Source organism: Acomys minous (assembly GCF_964271855.1).
Source record: "Acomys minous genome assembly, chromosome: 13".
Classification (NCBI taxonomy): Eukaryota; Metazoa; Chordata; class Mammalia; order Rodentia; family Muridae; genus Acomys; species Acomys minous.
In genome coordinates, this window is record NC_140495.1 from 102148760 (window position 1) to 102166528 (window position 17769).

At 47.8% G+C, this 17769-nt stretch overlaps 1 protein-coding gene across 8 annotated transcripts in view; it reads right to left on the minus strand.

Moving 5' to 3' along the window:
• Positions 1-17769, minus strand: part of CABIN1 (calcineurin binding protein 1) — a 126682-nt gene that overhangs the window by 90162 nt on the left and 18751 nt on the right. For all 8 annotated transcript variants that reach the window (XM_084753126.1, XM_084753125.1, XM_084753124.1 and 5 more), the window contains 10 exons: positions 17330-17498; positions 15308-15444; positions 14569-14786; positions 12442-12520; positions 11713-11900; positions 10617-10769; positions 9507-9701; positions 6576-6818; positions 5252-5408; positions 2644-2759 (listed from right to left, as the gene is read on the minus strand). In XM_084753126.1, coding sequence (XP_084609252.1) covers positions 2644-2759; positions 5252-5408; positions 6576-6818; positions 9507-9701; positions 10617-10769; positions 11713-11900; positions 12442-12520; positions 14569-14786; positions 15308-15444; positions 17330-17498 — 1655 coding nt within the window. The remainder of the gene's footprint in view (positions 1-2643; positions 2760-5251; positions 5409-6575; positions 6819-9506; positions 9702-10616; positions 10770-11712; positions 11901-12441; positions 12521-14568; positions 14787-15307; positions 15445-17329; positions 17499-17769) is intronic.

Here is a 17769-nt window from a genome sequence, read left to right on the forward strand (position 1 = left end):
CCCAGCACTCGGGAGGCAGAGGCAGGAGGATTGCTGTGAGGTTGAGGCCAGCCTGGTCTACAAAGCAAGTCCAGGACAGCCAAGGCTACACAGAGATATCCTGTCTCGAAGAAAAAAAAAAGTTTGGTTTATGGTGTTTTGAGAACAGGGTTTCTCTGTGTAGCCCTGGCTGTCCTGAACTCACTTTGTAGACCAGGCTGGCTTTGAACTCACAGAGATCCTCCTGTCTCTGCCTCCCTGAGTGCTGGGATTATAGATGTGAGTTACTCATGCAATCATTCAAGAAACTGGGCACAAGTCTCTACCGGCTATTGCTCACATCCCTAGGAATGCTTCAGACTACAAGACAGAAAGGTCTTGTTTGACCTCAGCCACGTCACTGACTAGCAGAGACACACAAACAGAAACTCAAGGTACCAGCCAGCAGGTGGCACAGAAAAGAGAGAATGGGAAAAGGTGGAAAGAAAAGGAAAAGTCAGCTATGCAGGACCCAGGCAGAGTAATTTGTTAGGGAAGGTGAGGAATCTCAATGGGCCCTAGGCAAGACAATTAGGAACTGTAAGCAAAATACAACAGTACTCCTCTTCTCTGCCTCGACTCATCTGGCCTATCAGATTCAGAGTCCAATGCACACAGACCAAGAAAAACCAGCAAGAGGGCAGCCCACTGGCCCTTCTGCCCACTCTTGCCTCTCATGTCACTGCCCGACACAGTCAGCCTCCTCGTGCATATGACGTGTGCATATATTATGAGTGTCCACATGTGGATGGTTACACCTGTATGCACGAGTACTGGGCACATGTGTGCCAAAGGTTAACACTTCCTACATTATTCACTGAGGCAGACAGGCAGGCTCTCTCAACTCAACCCAGAGCTCGACAATACAGCTAGTCTAGCCAACCCAGATTTCCCTGGAGGTTTTGTCTCTGTCTTCTAAGCACAGGCTACCATGCCCAAGGGCACTTACATAGTATGCTGGCTAGTTTTATGTCAACTTGATGCATGTTAGTCATCAGAAAGAAGAGAGCCACAAGTGAGTAAATGCCTCCATAAGATGCAGCTGTAGGACATTTTCTTAGCGATTGATGTGGGAGGGCTCAGCCCACTGTGGGTGGGGCCATGACTGGGCTGGTGGCCCTGGGTTCTATAAGAAAGCAGGCTGCGCAAGCCAAAGGGAGCAACCCAGTAAGCAGCACCCTCCATGGCCTCTGCATCAGCGCCTGCCTCCAGGTTCCTGCCCTGGTGGAGTTCCTGTCCTGGCTTCCCTCAGTGATGGAAGTCTGGGCCTTCATTTTGATAAAGCCCATGCTCCCCAACTTGCTTTTGGTCATGGTATTTCATCACAGCCACAGTAACTCTAGGACCACAGGTTCTGGGGGCCTGAGCTCTGGTCCTTATCCTTGTACAGCAACCATGGAGCTTTGCTCTTTGCCTGCTTGCGCTCACCCTCACTGAAGAGTTCATCTATCCTGTTGTAGCAGCTGGTATTAAAAGTCCAACTTCTTCAGGATTCTAACAGACAGGCAGCTCGCCAGGAATCCTCCTGGCCTCCAGTCCCATATAGGGACTGCTAAGACAGCCAACGTCATGGACTAAACTAATTTTGGATTCTTGGCCTTTCCATTGAACTACCCAGACTATACCCTGTCAGTCAGTCGAACAAATCTTCAGTATCAGTTCCATCAGATCTGCTCCTCTGGAGAGCTCTGACTCACACAAACCTGCATTCATTTTGTGCCAGGTGCTATATTAAGCACTTGGATTTGGCAATGAACCAAGTGAACAAAAATGCCTACGCCCCCTGAATTTAACACCAGTAGAGAAAAGTCAAATAATAAACATATTAAGTAAATTATAGGGTGTGCTAGTATGTAGTGAAAACTGTGAAGATGGGGTAAACTAGAGAGGCACTGGGGAGGAAGGCTCAGGTGTAGAGGGTATGCCTGACCAACAGAAATTACAGAATTAGTCAGCAGGGTTTTAAAGGGCCGAAGAACAAAGATTTTAGGCCTTGCAAGCCATATGTACTTATAGCTTCTTGTCCCTGCCAGTACATAGTAAAAGCAGCCATAATTGCTATGTCAATAAATGCCCCAATAAAATGTTATTAGCAGGTATACTGGCTGGGCTAGATACTCCTCCCTTGGTACATTCAGAAAATGTGATGCTCTTTAATTTGTCTGGTGCTAATTGGCTTCCTACTCAGCAGAGACTGGATCATGCTGCTTATCTCCAAAAAGCCCAGAGAACTACCACCAGTCAGTCACAGTGGGCAAGTTCAAGACAACTGTCCACAGTCACTATAATAGCTGCAGATTGGACAATCAGTTCCTGTGTGTTCATCATGATGGATGCCAAAGGCTCAAGGATAATGGAAGCAACTGACTATGCACTAAAGTCGTTAAAACCATGAGTTGAAAGAAACTTTTCCTCTTTTGAAGATGATTATCTCAGGTATTTTGCCACAGTAATAAAGGAAAAGTCATAGGAACCAAGTTCAGATGTTCTGCAGTAAGTTTCAGTAATTACAGACACGCATGACTCAAACATGTACAGTGAGAACCCCTCAGGCCGACAAACACAAGCCAAGGGACCTCTCCCACTTGCCCCAGTGTCATACTGGCAGCCCAAGGGATCACTCACATAGAATCGCAGAAGGGCTCCATCTGAATTGCAGCACCAGGACCTCCTGCCCAAGTACTCATGTGCTGTGTTGAGCAGCATGAGGGAAGACGGGAGCATGGGCATCTCTGACATCCCTGGGAAAGGCCGGACAGCAGACAAGTTAGTGCAAATGCATGCAGCGGCAGGACAGCTGGTGACGTCTCTTTCCTGGGGGCTTTTCTGTCTCTTTTATATGACCATAGGTTTTTCTTTTGCCTTTTCCTGTCTTCTAAATAATTACTGAACTGGCTTGGATATGCAATCTATGTTTATCAAAATTCAACTGAAATCATACAGAAAAGTGTAAATGAATGCTTCATTCACAAATAAACAAAACTATCCTGGCCCAGAAAACCAATCCTGGCTTCCTTTGCATGTTACTCATGCAGCTTCCTGTGCTTTTCAAAGAGCAAGATACAGTACAGAACTCATACTACATATACAACTCCTTAAAATTCTTATATTTAGATTTACTTGAATACTGCAGAAAGAAAAAACTATTGAATTGCTATTAAATGTTTGTTCATCTCTAAATTATTACTACTTCCTTCAAGAGTCTCAGTATTCTTGGATCTCTGGGCTAGACATAAGCACCTTATAATTGGCTCTTTTGGGAGAGTGGGGGAAGTGAATTAAGAAAGAACATATCTAAATAGAAAAGACCAAAACACATAGCTAAAATATATTTTATGAAAATTTACTATTGGTCAGTCCCAAACAAAAAAGTAACCTCCCCTCTCAAAAAAAAAAAAAAAATTCCTTAAGTTAATAAAGGCTCAGGCCATTCCAGACCTCATGGGTTCTTCAGTTTCCATTTCCATCTTTCTTTTTTTCTTGCTTCCTTCCTTTATATATATAGTATTCTGCCTGCATGTGGGCCAGCAAGCTAGAAGAGGGCACCAGATCTCAGAACAGGGCACTAAATCATCTTCTTCTTCTCCTCCTCCTCCTCTTCTTCCTCCTCCTCCTTCTTCTTCTTCTAAGATTTTACTTTTTTCTTTTTCTGTATGTGTATCTTGTTTGCAGTGTGGATTTGGGTGCCTGTGGTAACCAGAGTGCTCTGGATCTGGAGTTACAGGCGGCTATGAGTTGTCTGACATGGGTAATCTTACAAATCATGAATTTTCTCCAATATAACTGCTACCTAACTCTTCCTTAAAACTACAGGTTGTTTTGTTTTGTTTTTCCAAGATAGGGTTTGTCTGTGTAGCCTTGACTGTCCTGGACTCGCTTTGTAGACCAGAGTGGCCTCGAACTCACAAGATCTGCCTGCCTCTGCCTCCTGAGTGCTGAGATTAAAGGCGTGTGCCACCACGGCTGGCACAACAAGTTTTAACACCCCTCATGCACAACTGTGTCTACAGAGGTAGAAAAGGCAGCCAAGGCTCTACTGTCTCTGATACTTCTCTTAGGAAATCTCTGGTTGTCAGTTCCTTCAGTGTCTACAAAAGCTGCAGGACTTTATCTGAGGCCATGCACTTCCAGGAGCCCACAACCAGTGAGATGAAATAGCAGGCCAGCTCTGAAAAGCCACTGTCACTCTAGAGCTCCCTGCCAGCCTAGCCAAGGCTTGTAAGGTTAACATCACAGGGTAACTTCTCCTTCTGCCCAATCCTGCTGCTTCTCGCTTCATTTTACAAGCATTGATGCCTAACAGACAGCCCCGATTCAGTGCCTGCTATGAGCTCTTAAGGCCTCTCACCACTCAGGCAGAAGTGTGCTCAATCCTGTGCCATGTCTTTGGAATTAAGTCTGGTCAGAGGAGGATAGAAGTACTCCCTTGCCCCATATTCCTCTGAGAAGGCCAAGAGGTTTTAGAGGGGCTTCTCCACCAACCAGCTCTCTATAAAGAGAGGATATTGGGATTCTGTCCCAGAATCTGGTCAGCTCCCATCCCACAGGACAGAAAACAAAGCGGAGAGACAATGCCATGCCTACCTGTCCACAAAACATGACCGCTCTTCCCTGGGCAAGCTGTTTGCCTGTGTTTCCTCCTCTTCCTCCTCCTCTTCCTCTCCCTCCTCCTCCTCCTCCTCCTCCTCCTCCTGTTTGTTTGTTTGAGACAGAGTCTTTCTATGCAAGACTTATCTGTCTTGGAACTTGCTATCTAGACTAGGCTGGCCTCGAACTCACAGAGATCCACCAGCCTCTGCCACCCAAGAGCTGGGATTAAATGTACATGCTACCACTCCCTGCAATTCCTGTAGCTATTAGAAAACTCTTTGGTATGGATAACTAATTTTCATCTTTATAAGAAAAATAATAAACAGTTATAGTTACATTTTTTCACAACTCCAGTTGTTTGGATATAGAATTTAGTACGAAATGTCAAGAGTTCTACCAACATTCATTACTAGAAATTTATAAACAAAAATCAATTGAGCAGCAACCAAATGGTGTCAATGAGGTGTGGGGACCCCGAGGCGTGCCTACAGCAAGACTTCTGAGAAATAAATAGCACAGTGCTGCAGAGCTGAACAGGTGGAACAGCTCATAAGGGATGCAGCTACTCACAGTGCCTGCACAAGGCCTTGGGGCCTACCACACACATGGAACAGACAAGGACAGGTGGGTGAGGCCAGCACACCTTCCTCTGCTGGGTTCTGGAGCTGCTGCTGGTGGCACAGGGAGCGGAAGGTGTCTTCCTCCTGCCAGATGATCCTGTGCAGGATGATCCAGGGCAGCACTGAGGAAACATAGGGCTCCTTGGGCTCCTCTTGAACAGCCATGCTGCAGTCGATGACCTGGCAAAGGGAACCAGCATAGCACAACATGGCAGCCCCCCCCCCCCAGCCCTGTTGAGATGAACCTACATCGCAGTGCCTTCTGGGAGAGGTGAGGCATATACCGTACAGCTCTAACATGGGAACATTGACCTACCAGTAGCCCAGTTTATTATCAGACAGACTCCCATAATGACCAGTGGCAATCTCATGATCTTTGCTCATGCCACATGACTGTGGCAAGTGGAGTTAACACCCAGGGGAAGGCAGGTGTGGAGAAGCTATGAGCCCTGTGGGCATATACAGATGCTGCCATAAAAACGCAAGTGGCAACACAGATTCCAGGCGCAGAGTGATCAGAGACAAACCCTTGAGGCTTCCAGGTAAACAACTGTAATATGCCCAATACCCAAAGAGGGTAGGGCCTGAGGGCACAGGGCACAGGGCACACCTGCAGGCAAGGATCCAAGAGAGGGCCAGAATAGCTTCTGCTGAGAAAATAGAAGAGGAGAAGCAGTGTGGATCAGTGCACCCTGGCATGCTACCCAGACAGAATGTGAAGGGTTCAGTGAGGGAGGAGACATTCATATTTCAGTTTTAAGAAGGTGCATGCCTCTGTGCCAGGATGGTAGCTGGGCTGAAAAGGTAGAAGGTAGGACTACTATAGGGCTATTCCAGTTGATGAAAGAAATGGCAGGGACCTAGACTATGGCTGAACAAAATGGCGGGGGAAAATAAAAGGTAGAGTGGGGAGATGTGGTTTGGTCAAGGCCAGAGTGTGAGTTTAGGCGACAGCAGAACTGGCCTTGGTGACACAGGGCGCTGTGGCCAACATAAGGCTGGAAGAGCTCGACCTCAACTAGAAGTTCTGGGGCAGTGGAGGGGGTAGGGACCCAGAAGGGAGCCAGACCTGGACTCTAGTCCTCATGCTGCCTCTCGGCACACTAAACGCACACAGGACCTCCTCTCTAAGCCTAGTTCTGCCCCTGTGGAACAGGAAGTCTGAGGATCTTTGTTATACCATGTGCTACATCAACGCTAACCTCCAGACTAAGCAGCTCCCAGAAGGTTTGCATCTAAAGTTCTAGCCAGAGAAGCCAACATGTCCCCTTGGGGTACATAACTCACAGTGAGTATCAGAGACACATGTGCTGTCTCAGCACAGGGCAAGAAAGAGCAGGGAGTTACCTGGATGAGGTTGTTGGTAAGCCGGACAAGGCCAGTAGTAGAGGATGACTCCTTAAGAATGCTGCCACTGCTGTCTGATGCCAGTGCCTGCTCGATGCCTAGCAGCAACTGGGTCACTGTGGCCACCCACTCTTCCTTGGCTGCAGATTCACTTGAGTTCACCATCTGCTGGACAGCCTCATTCAGAGCCACGTCAGAACACTCAAAACACTGTTTGTGGTCCTTCAGGCGGAGCAATGAGTCCTGAGCACAAGAAGATGCAAAACGAAAAGGTGTGCTGTCAGCTCTACACACTGGGACCGCAGGCTGAGGCTGGGGAAAGGACTGAGAGCAGCCCGCACTTCAGCAGTGTCCACACAGCCTTAAGGGATCTGCAAGGGCACACGCTGAGGTGGGTACAATGGCAATATGGCAAGCCGCCAGCCAGGGAGCTTACAGAAACATTCTGTGCCTTCTGTTCCCATGTATAGAGCCGGGCCTCTGTGCACTGGGCCACAGAGCTGGCGAGTAGCAAAACTGACACTGAGGTAAACTGTAATGTAAATGTCTGATATGCAACCCCTGAGAAAGAGCCACTCAAGCCCTAAGGGCATCTTGAGGGTTGAGAGCCACTGCTCTAACAGAACATAAGGTTCAAGCCCAGAAAGAACGAAAACTCAGAAGACCAGTTGCCAACTAGTGTAGAAACCAAATTATTCTCTGTGAGCAACGCCACATACTCAAACAAACAAGAAACAGTAAAAAGAAATGGGGATTTCTTAACAGATGGGGTTCAAAATAAACAGGCAAAAATCAGTCAGTTTCTTACAAACTATGTACAGTTAAAAAGTATAACTAACAACCCAAAGCAGTACCACTTACACCTTAGCTGGACAGGAAGGAACTATGAGCTATGCTGAAGAACATAAAAAGCGGCTGGCTGAGTTGGAAGCTCATTCTGGTATCCGCTCTCACCATGAGGAGGATTCCAAATTTGATCCCCACCCCAGAAATGCCAAAGCAGGCATGTTAAAACATGCACAACATACAGCATGGCCGCCGTGTAGGCAGGTAAGGGCAATGGACTCCATCCTGTTTGCACACTGTATATTCCCTCCTCCCCTCTAGAACCGTGAGCCTTCCTGACTCCTGCTAGGTTATTGCAGGGGCGCCAGTTCTCTGTGTGGTGTAACTTGACTAGATGGCACTGCTCCAACCTGGAAAAGGCTATCTAAGCATATGAAACAAACTCACAGCCATTTGCAAATATGAAAAGATCCTGACAACATAAAAACTGAGAGCTTGGGCTGGAGAGATGGCTCAGCGGTTAAGAGCACTGACTGCTCTTCTAGAGGTCCTGAGTTCAATTCCCAGCAACCACATGGTGGCTCACAACCATCTATAATGTAATCTGATGCCCTCTTCTGGCCTGCAAATGTACATGCAGGCAGCACTGTATATATAATAAATAAATAAACTTTAAAAAAATATTATCAAGGACAGCAGGTTACCAAGAAGAGACTTGATACCCTATGAACATATACAGGGGGAGGTAGTCCCCCTCAGGAACAGTCATAGGGGAGGGGAATAAAGGGAAAATGGGAGGGAGGGAAGAATGGGAGGATACAAGGGATGGGATAACCATTGAGATGTAACAAGAATAAATTAATAAAGGAGAAAAAAAAAGAAAAGACAAAATAAATAAATATTATCTTTAAATTATTTTTTTAAATCACTCCATTCAATAAGAAATAGGCAGCAACAATTGGAAATCACTTATTCCTAGGAGCAGAAGCTTTATTGTCTAGTGCACGACCCAGACCTCAAAAGAGCCAATGATAAAGGGCAACCCTCCTCCCAAAGAGCAAGCTTCCAGCCACATCTGCCAGTGACATCACTAGCAGTAACAAGGTAGCATCTGAGCATTAGGCCATCCTGCAGAGTAGAGAAAGCTGATCCTATGCCTCCTACTTGACGCTTAGATCTTACTGCATCACTGTCAAAGGCTATCCCCTCCACACACTGCCATTTTAAGCAACCCTTCAAGGTAACCAAGGTCAGACACATCTCATTAGGTCTCAGCAGAGTCCTGCCTCACCTAGGCCCGGAGCCAAAGCATGCCTTCTGCTCCTCTCCACTGTCCAGTCAACCATTCCTTTCCTCCCCTCCTAGTGAGAAGCCTCCCCATTTATTCTCACAGCCCTACCTCTTAGGTGGTTCCCAGTTTAAGAAAATTAATGGTTAAAATGAAAAATGAAAAGGATGAACTATTACTGTACTCTTTCCAAACTGAAAGGGTAAAGACCCAAGAAGTTTATGTATATACTGTGGTTAGTGCACAAACCGTAAGGAGACAGGGTTCCAGCTTGTCATCAAGAACATTACTACTGTCCATACTTGTCTCTATCCAGTCAGGGCAGAGGGGAGTGGGAATAATGACAGGGAACCTCCACAGTGCTTGCTATGTGGCTGGCACAACAGCAACAGCAGCAACAGAGGCATGAGAGGAGTCAGGAAGGCACATGTGACTTTAAACACAATGCTAGTATTTTTATTCAACATGCAGTCAAATATGATTCTGTATTTTATCTTGATTCTTAACATTGTACAGTATCAACTTTACATCTACTCAAAATTAAATTAAAATGCAATAAAAACAGAGATTAACAAATGAGTAGATAGGTGGATGGTATCTTGACCTTTTTTTTCCTCCTCTGCCTGGCAAAGTTCAGTCAAGTGTGGGCTTGCCCTGAGCACACCTGGTAACAAACCTGAACTCCTAAGTTTTAACATTATCCCAATCTTGACCATATCTTTGATCTGGCATCAAACTCCCACTTCTCTCTTTTAGTTTTGTGTATTCAAAGGCTAGCTCAGAACTCCCAGAGGTTCAAACACACACACAAGCACAGGCCGTATAGCACACATAGGGACCCAGCGGTGAGCACATACCTGCAGCAGAAGCAGCTGGGCTGGCCTCTCGGGAATGGACGTCATAAACTCCAGGTGTTTGGCTCGGTCAAAGCCACTGGGACACAAAGTGGGCCGGAGCAGATGCACCACAGCCCTGTAGTCGCCTGCCTCAAACAGCCTCTGAATCTCCTCCAGGGACTGGCACCTTTCCAGGGACTTCAGGTTCTTATCAATCTGAAAAGGGTCCAAAAATAGTGCCTGACGGCAAATCCCTCACTTTCTCCTTGAATGTATCCATTGTTTGAGTCATCCCATGCAAATGAGAAAGACAAGATTCTATTCTAGCCCTCCATTTCAAAATACACTAGGCTCCTCACTTATGTCAGTGTCCACACAATGTGTGTACACTCCTTCAAAAATATTTACACTAATGCCAAAGTATATTCAAGTCTTTAAAACCAAATATATAGCCACTTCAGGAGCAGAGTGTTCTCAAACAGTATCTGCCAAAACAGTGTGAAAGTTTTATGGTCACCCATTTAGCAAAGTTGATTTGAACAGCCATGGACTGCCAGGGTACCAGAGACCCAGAGAACGAGCCAAGGGACTGACCCACATCATTGACCCCCAGGGTCCTTTCCTCACATAGGGCCCGATGCATGCCCTGGCACACAGGCAGCAGAATACGTAGTCTTATCCTGAGGCAAAGGTAAGGGAATCTAGAAGCTACTTTGAGCCATGTGAACACATCACAGATCAAGAACTGCAGCAGGACAGAGGGAGCATGATGAGAAGATGCCTGACATACACACTGTGCTCTGTTCTTCCATCTCACAGCCAATGAGCACAGGTCTGCGCAGCTTGCGCTTCCCTTCAGTTCCGCTGGGGCTGCCACTACACAGCAAGAGGGATGAGCAATAACTGCTTCTAAATCACGGTTAGTCAAGTTTCCACCCTGACAGTGGACAAGCTTTCTATCAGTAGAGTCTGAGCCAGGACTGTCTCCCTACTCCTACTTTAATCCCCCTCCAGAACCTTCTGCTCAGCACATGGCATCTCTTATTCCACAGGAGTAGATCAAGTCTGGTCTGACTAGATCAACTTGGAATGTCTTCCACCAAGAAAATACTATTAAAACCTTCCACTCACTTCCTCCAGAGAAACAATGGAGTCACTGTGAAGGTTGGGCAGCCGGATGACGATGTCCCCCTGCTCAGCCCCTGCCCCTGCCTGGATGGCACTGGAGCTCTGGAGCACTTCTGTGCAGATGTCATAGTTCTCCAGGGCTTGTTCCATGTCTCCCTGCTCAGAAGAAAAACCAAGAAATGGGGCAAAAGGTAGAGAACAGATTGTGTTATGTCAGGTCCCATACATCCCTAGTCTACTAGATACAGACACTCTCAAGTTGGTTTTTTGCTTATTTGCTAAGAGACAGGGTCTCATAGTCCAGGCTGATCTGATACTATGTAGCTCAGGATGGCCTTAAACTCCATTTTTTTAAGTGTTGAGATCACAAACATGTGCCACTAAGCTAAGGTTTCTAATTCAATTATTGCTATGCCCCTAATCTCACCCCAAAAATGGGCCTGCCAGAAATCCTTGTTGCATGACTAAGAACATAAATAATGAGTGATCCACACCACAACTCTGAGACAAAGTGCCATTACTTATGTCACATGAATACACCAAGGTCACCTCAGCACAGTCAGGTGTGGACAGACCTAGAGTTAAAACCAAGGCGAGCCCATATTCTCGAATTGGCATGCCTCACATCCCACACGTTGCTTCCCTCAGAGTGAGCTGCTGCAGCTGCTGGGGTCCAGCCTATCTCTGACCCCCTCTACCAGTGCACCAGTACCAGCAGTGAAGGGTACCGAGAAGCTGCCAAGCCACTCTGGTCTTTCCAGCCAGGGAAGGAGCAGCCTGCCCAGCCACTCCTTTAGGAGAGCTCTGTTCCATCCTGTTCCACGCCTGAGCTTTCTCAGGAAAACAAAAAGGATCAACAGAGGCGATCTGGAGTAGGGATTGCTAGGAAACACAGAAGCCCTCCCGAGCTCTGTGGTGGGCATGGAGGCGCTTTCTAGAATGGTAGTCATGCTTGGGCTTCTGGCATGCTGGCAATTCCCCACCATGCCCCACTTCCTCACACCAAGCCCAGTAGGGTTATGAATGTGTATTTCCTCAAGATGACCAGTTCTCTGCCCTCTCTGTCAAACCCAGGGAACGTTCTGACCATGGGACTAACCTGAAGTGCCAAGAAACGTGCCTTCAGCCAGTAAACACGGACAACAAACTCCAGCCAGCCATCCTCAAACAGGTCACGCTGAGATGAGGCAAGCGACAGCTGCAGGAGGTCACCCAGGCAATGGGTTCCCGGGAAGTCAGGCCCAAACCTGCCTGTCACCACACCAGCAGGGCAGTTCCGGGGAGACACTAAAAACCATCAGACTAATATGAAGTCCTCATGTACATCATGCAAACACCCTCTTGCTCCCCAGAGGCCACCTTCAGCCCGTCCTTTGGTAGACCTTAAGTGTCCATGATTTGGTACCTTGAGTTGTCAGACTTGCATGCCCTGAGCAGCAAGCCAGAGAGTAGCTCAGTCAGGTACAGGCTTAGAGAACATGAGAGCTGGGAGAAAGGGGCCCTGATTTCACTGACTGAACTCTGAGCTTGTGTACATTCCACAGGAGTCTAAGAACAATCTGAGAGAACTGCTGGAGACACACAGAGCACTTCAGTCACTCCAAAGTGAGACTCGACTTCCTTAACTCCCAAGTAACAGTGCAGGACGTGAGTGTCACAGCCACCTCTGCTGCTGCCTCCTAAGTGTCAAGGGATGTGTTGGAGATACTGAAAAGACATCTCAGAGAAGGTGCCCAGGGAACTGCATGACCCAGCACCCCCACTTTAGCTTCCTCCAGCCACCTGGGGTTCAGAGAATCACCACAGCAAGAACATAGACTCCCTGTACCTGTGGAGCTTCTGCCTTTGGTCAGTAGCCACTGGTCCAGTTGGAGCTCCATGCAGGAGAGAGACATCAGCATCATGTCCTGCAAGGCAAGAAGCACAGGAAGGGTGGAGAACCTCGCATGATTTGCCAAATCATGCGGTGACCAAACTAAAACTAACCTTTCTTTAGGGTAGAGTCTGGTGTATTCCAAGCTTGGCCTCAAAATGACTATGAAGCCAACGGCTGACCTCGAACTTCTCTACTCTTGTTCTCATCTCCCACGCACTGAGATACTGAGATTACAGCCATGTGCCACCATGCTCAACTGTGTGCTCCAGGGCTGGCGGGGGGCGGGGGGGCGGGGGGCACACCCTGACTTAGTGCACGCTTTGCCAACATTCTACTAATTGTGCTACACCCTCAGCACTAAAACGTTTACAGAGCTGTTTCAATTTATTTATTTATATTATTCTTAATGGGGGGTGTGTGTGTGTGTATGTGTGTGTACACACGTGTGCTGTGTCACGTGTGGAGGGTCAGAGAACTCTGTAGAGTTCTCCTTCCACCTTTGCATGGGCTCCAGGGATCAAAGTCAGGCTGTCAGTGACTATACAGTAAGCTCTTTCTTGAGCCATCTCTTGCTGCTCCTAAATTTACTTTTGATGAAAACATATTTCTTTCTACCTGTTTTCTATTCCTAAGTGATAATATCTACTCGTCAGGGTGTTTACAAAAACAAAATACCGAGGGATGGCTGTACCTAAAGAAGCAGCAGCCTGTCTGTCACCTCACCCCTGTCAGGCCAGACACAGGGATCCACCTTTCAGCACTCAAAAGTGCCAGCAACAGTATGTGTCATCCCCAAAGCACTAAGGAAGCTAAGACGCAGTGAGGGGCACTGCGGGCAGGCCCAGCTGGGACATGGTTAGCTCCATCTCTTGATTCCAAATGCTGGCTCCTGCTGATTCATACTGTTCCTGAAGGGAACAAGGCCCAGTGGGAAAAGCTACTTGGAGGTATCCCAGTGAGGTCTGCTCAGAGAAGAAGCAATGGGTCTCTAGGCATGCCAGCTCCAGCCTGACTCTCAGCCAGAAAGATTACCTGGATTAGGCCCCGCAGTTTGAATGAGAACGGCCCCACAGGCTGGCAGGTTTCAATACTTGGTCCCCAGTTGGTGAAACTGTTTAGGAAGACTTAGAATGCATGGCCTTGCTGGAGAAGGCGTGTCACTGGGGTATGAGCTCTCAGCTGCTGCTCCGGCACCCTGCCTGCCTGCCTGCCTGCCGCCATGCTCCCTACCATGATGGTGAGGGACTCTCATCCCTCTGGAACTGGAGGCCCCAAAGAAACCCTTCCTTCTATAACTTGCTGTGGTCATGGTGTCTTATCACAACAATATAAAAATAACTAAAACAGACCCTGATGGCTCCCACTTCCCACCTCAGCATCTGGCATTCTACCTTCAACAAGAGAAATGGCCCTGAGAGCCTGCTGCCTTGAGCTCCTGAAAACACTAGAGCAGGCGCCTGGGACAGAGAATGCAGTAGACGGAGGTGAGAAAGGCTTGGCTCCCAACTGCTGGAGACTCCTCTTGCTCCCCAGACACCCCCCTCAGCGTCTATACTACTGCTTTCTCACTTGAGTAATCTATGAATGGGGCTGAGGATAGAGCTCAGTGGTAGAATGCGGTACCTAGCACGGACAAGGCCTCCAATACCAAAGACACACACAAAAACATTTTTTAAAACTAGTAATAGTTTATCAAATATAGCCATGCTTCCTTTTCTTTCCCCTGTAACCTCTTCCATCTCAGTAAACAACACTAGAAGCCCTCCCCACGGCTTCTTCTTACTCAAGTCTAGATATCTTATCAGTTGTGTTCCAGAAGCTCAACTCCACTGCACTGCCATTAATAGACTCAGTGACCACCATGGCTCAACCGGCTTCAGCCTCCTTCCGGTCCACTATACTCACTCTCACCCCTAGAGTTCTCCATTCAGTCATTAGGGGCCTCAAACTGCATAGTGGCCCCAGTTCCAGACCCAGAGGTAAATACAGTTAGTGGGCTGGACACACCAGCCCTGAACCCATGGAAGATCCCTCACTGTCTCCTGGTACCCACTGCCACTAGCCCTGAAGAGCCCCAACCTTGATGTGCTTGTTGCTGCAGTCCCTGAGCAGTGGGTTGGGCAGACTGGTGCTGTGTCTCCTCCAGCTGTGGTAGACGCTAAGAACGACCTCCGCCAGGCCCAGGGGCCACTTCAGCAAGAACTTGTGGCCCATGCTCTTCAGGTAGCGCATCATCAGCTCCAGGATGCCCCCGTTGCTCAGGTTCTCCATCAGGAACTCATGTACATCCTGCTTCTCTGTCCAGAGAAGGCAAATAACCTTGGCAAAATGAGCAGCCCTGCAGACCCCAGGTTCTCCTCTCCCTGTGTCCCGCCCTCCCCCACACAATCTATGTGGCCATAAGGCCACGCTGACGTGCTGAGGCCAGGCTACCAGGGTTCAGTGCTGCTTCCAGCACTTGTCAGCAGTGAACAAACCTTTCCAAGGTCCCCTGTCTAAGAAGGATATCAAAAGTGCTGACCAGAGCTGCCATGTGCAGTGAGTGAGATCATATGCACAAAGCATAGTACTCACAGAGCAATGTGATAACACACGTTAAACTTGCAAGGCACGCCTCTGAGCTCAGCGTTAAGTATGCAGCCTCAGGAGCACAGCAAGTATGCCCCTGGACTCTCAGCAGACCCCTCAGCTGACAGGCAGCTCCTTCCCAACTCTTATGAAACACCCAGAACCATCCTGCAGAGCAAAAGCCAGGCAGCTGACAGGCTGACAGAAGGAAGAGTGGCCAGCAGTGACCGATCACATGGTTGACCCTTACCCGATTCCATGAATGTGGCTGAATCAAAGGATAGTCGATGAAGTCCCACATTCGAGAAGCTCTCCAGTTTGGCTTCTGACTGAACTTCATAGCTATTAAATGGATCATCTTCCTCCTCAGGGTCCAGTTTTCTTAATCTACATGGAACATACTAAAATCACAAAAGCCATACCGCTAACTGGGACAGAGCATCCCAACTCCTTCAAGTAGAGCAACTTAATCGAGCCAAGATGACGTACACTGAAACAGATGGGTGAGAACAGCCACAGCCAGGCCCCAGGAGACACGGCTCCTCTCCAGACTTCATATGTCTGGGACTGGTGTATACCCACACTTGTCCCCTTAAACCACCAACAGATGTGCCAGGCACAAAGCTTGGTGCCAGAATCCAACAATAAACACAGGGGGATGGCCAACAGGAAGCTCATCTCTTATCTGGAGAGGTACTCCATAGGCAGGTACTCAAACACAAACAATCCAAAAAGGACCAACCACCAAGCACTTGCTTTAGACAGAGTCAAAAGAGGGAAGGGCTAAGCATTGAGTAGAAGCTCAAGAGCAGGCACAAAGGCAAACACAGATGTGCTGTGGGGCCTCAGGACTGCCCAGTGTGGGACACGTCACGCCCATCTCAGCTCCTGACATTACAGACACCAACCTTAGACTCTTCCTGGAGACTATGTTTTGGCCACTCTTGTAGCTTTCTCAAGTAACACCTCTACAGCATAACATTCAGGGCACTTACACACGTCTACTATTTACTGCACATACACTCCAGCAAGCAACCTATTATACTGTTATCAGGACATTCAAAGTAACATATTAAAACTCCACAGAAACTAACTCAAATCAAGTAGACATAACTCCACACAGAGAAGGCAGTGACCAAGACCCCAGGGTAATTGCGGCAGCAGGGCTAAGGGGAGCACAGGATCACTCAACTACAACACAATCCTCCACTCTTCCAAAGAGACACTTTGCTGTACTATATCTCAGGAGAAGCCCAGCAGAAGGCGTCACATCTCCACCTTGGTCCTGCCTTAGCTCTGTACTAAAACCACCCTTGTTCTAAGACTGTTACCCTCATGGGAGAGATGGGGAAGGGAAAAGAAGGGAGGTTAAGTGTCAGATATAAGACGGATGTAAAAGTCTGCTAAAGCCTCTAGGTTACTCTTTCACTCTGTCAGAGTCACTACTGAAATAAACCGTCACTAGACAAAATGACAGCCAAAGACTCTTGACGGTGTACTGATCAAACCCTACATGGGTCAGAGTGGAGGGAGAAAAGGCATCAACTCATGAAAACACAGAGGAGATGAGAGAGGAAGTCCTGGCAAGCCAAAAATATGCGGCCCAGATGCTGTATAGGAGAAAGTGATGGAGCCAAGTACATTACTTGCTCTTTTCGGTCTTCTAGGAGTGGGAACGCGGGCACCAGGAAGCAGACCCACTGGCATGATAAGCCCTGGGAAGCTCAGATAGAGAGCCTGGAGCTTCTGGAGAACAGACAAGGCCAAGGCAGGAGCAGCAGGAACTTAGGTCAGAAGTAGAGAGAGGCCCAGGACCTTCCCGTTTCTGAGAGCTGTCACTGTCTCCCCTACAATTCTTTAAGGTACATGAAGAATCAATAAAATGAAAGAACAGGCTCTTCCACCATCTTCTCAGAGTGCAATGGAGTCGTGGCATCATAAAGTCAGGCAGCACACACTCACTCTATAAGCATGTACAGCAGCCCTAAAGCACCTGAGAAAAAGTGGGCATCATGACTATGCTGACTCTACCTCCCTGACTGTGGAAGTGGCTACTCCAGAATGGATAAACCAGTCAGCTCCTGTCTGTATTCAGGAGGTGAGAAAACTCCAACAAGCCAATCTAGTGAATCTACACACTGTAATCAAGCAAACATCAAGGGAAAGCTAGGGAGGCCCCCAGAGGAGGGTAGTAATAGGCTGAAAAACGCTGCTGAGAGAAAAGAACAGCAGTTTGCAGGCTACTTTAGAAAACACACGAAGCGTACAGTACCTGGACGGCAAGAACTTTACCAGGAGCCCCTGGAAATCCACTTTCTCTTCTTTTTTACACTTGGTGTTTCGGACACGGGCAGACCTCCGCTTGGCTGTCTCTCCACTTTCTTCTAAAGTCTTCTTACGCTTTACCCCTTTCTTAGATTTATCTCCTCCAGAAACATCACCTTCACAAAGAATGAAAAACTATACGTTACACAATGGCAGGAGAGGAAATGACACACAGACCCACTGCCCTCTGCCCCTTTACAAGTCCAACACTGAAACCTTCTGTAACAGTCATGAAATCTTTCTTTTTTAACAACAGAGTCCTGAGTTCCTTAACTCTCATACACTTCTTGAGCTGAGAAGACCCCAGGCCAGGGCTTGGAACACTCCTACCTTCAATACTAACCAACTTCAAGAGCCTCTGGGCCATATGAAGAACAGAGGAATGTC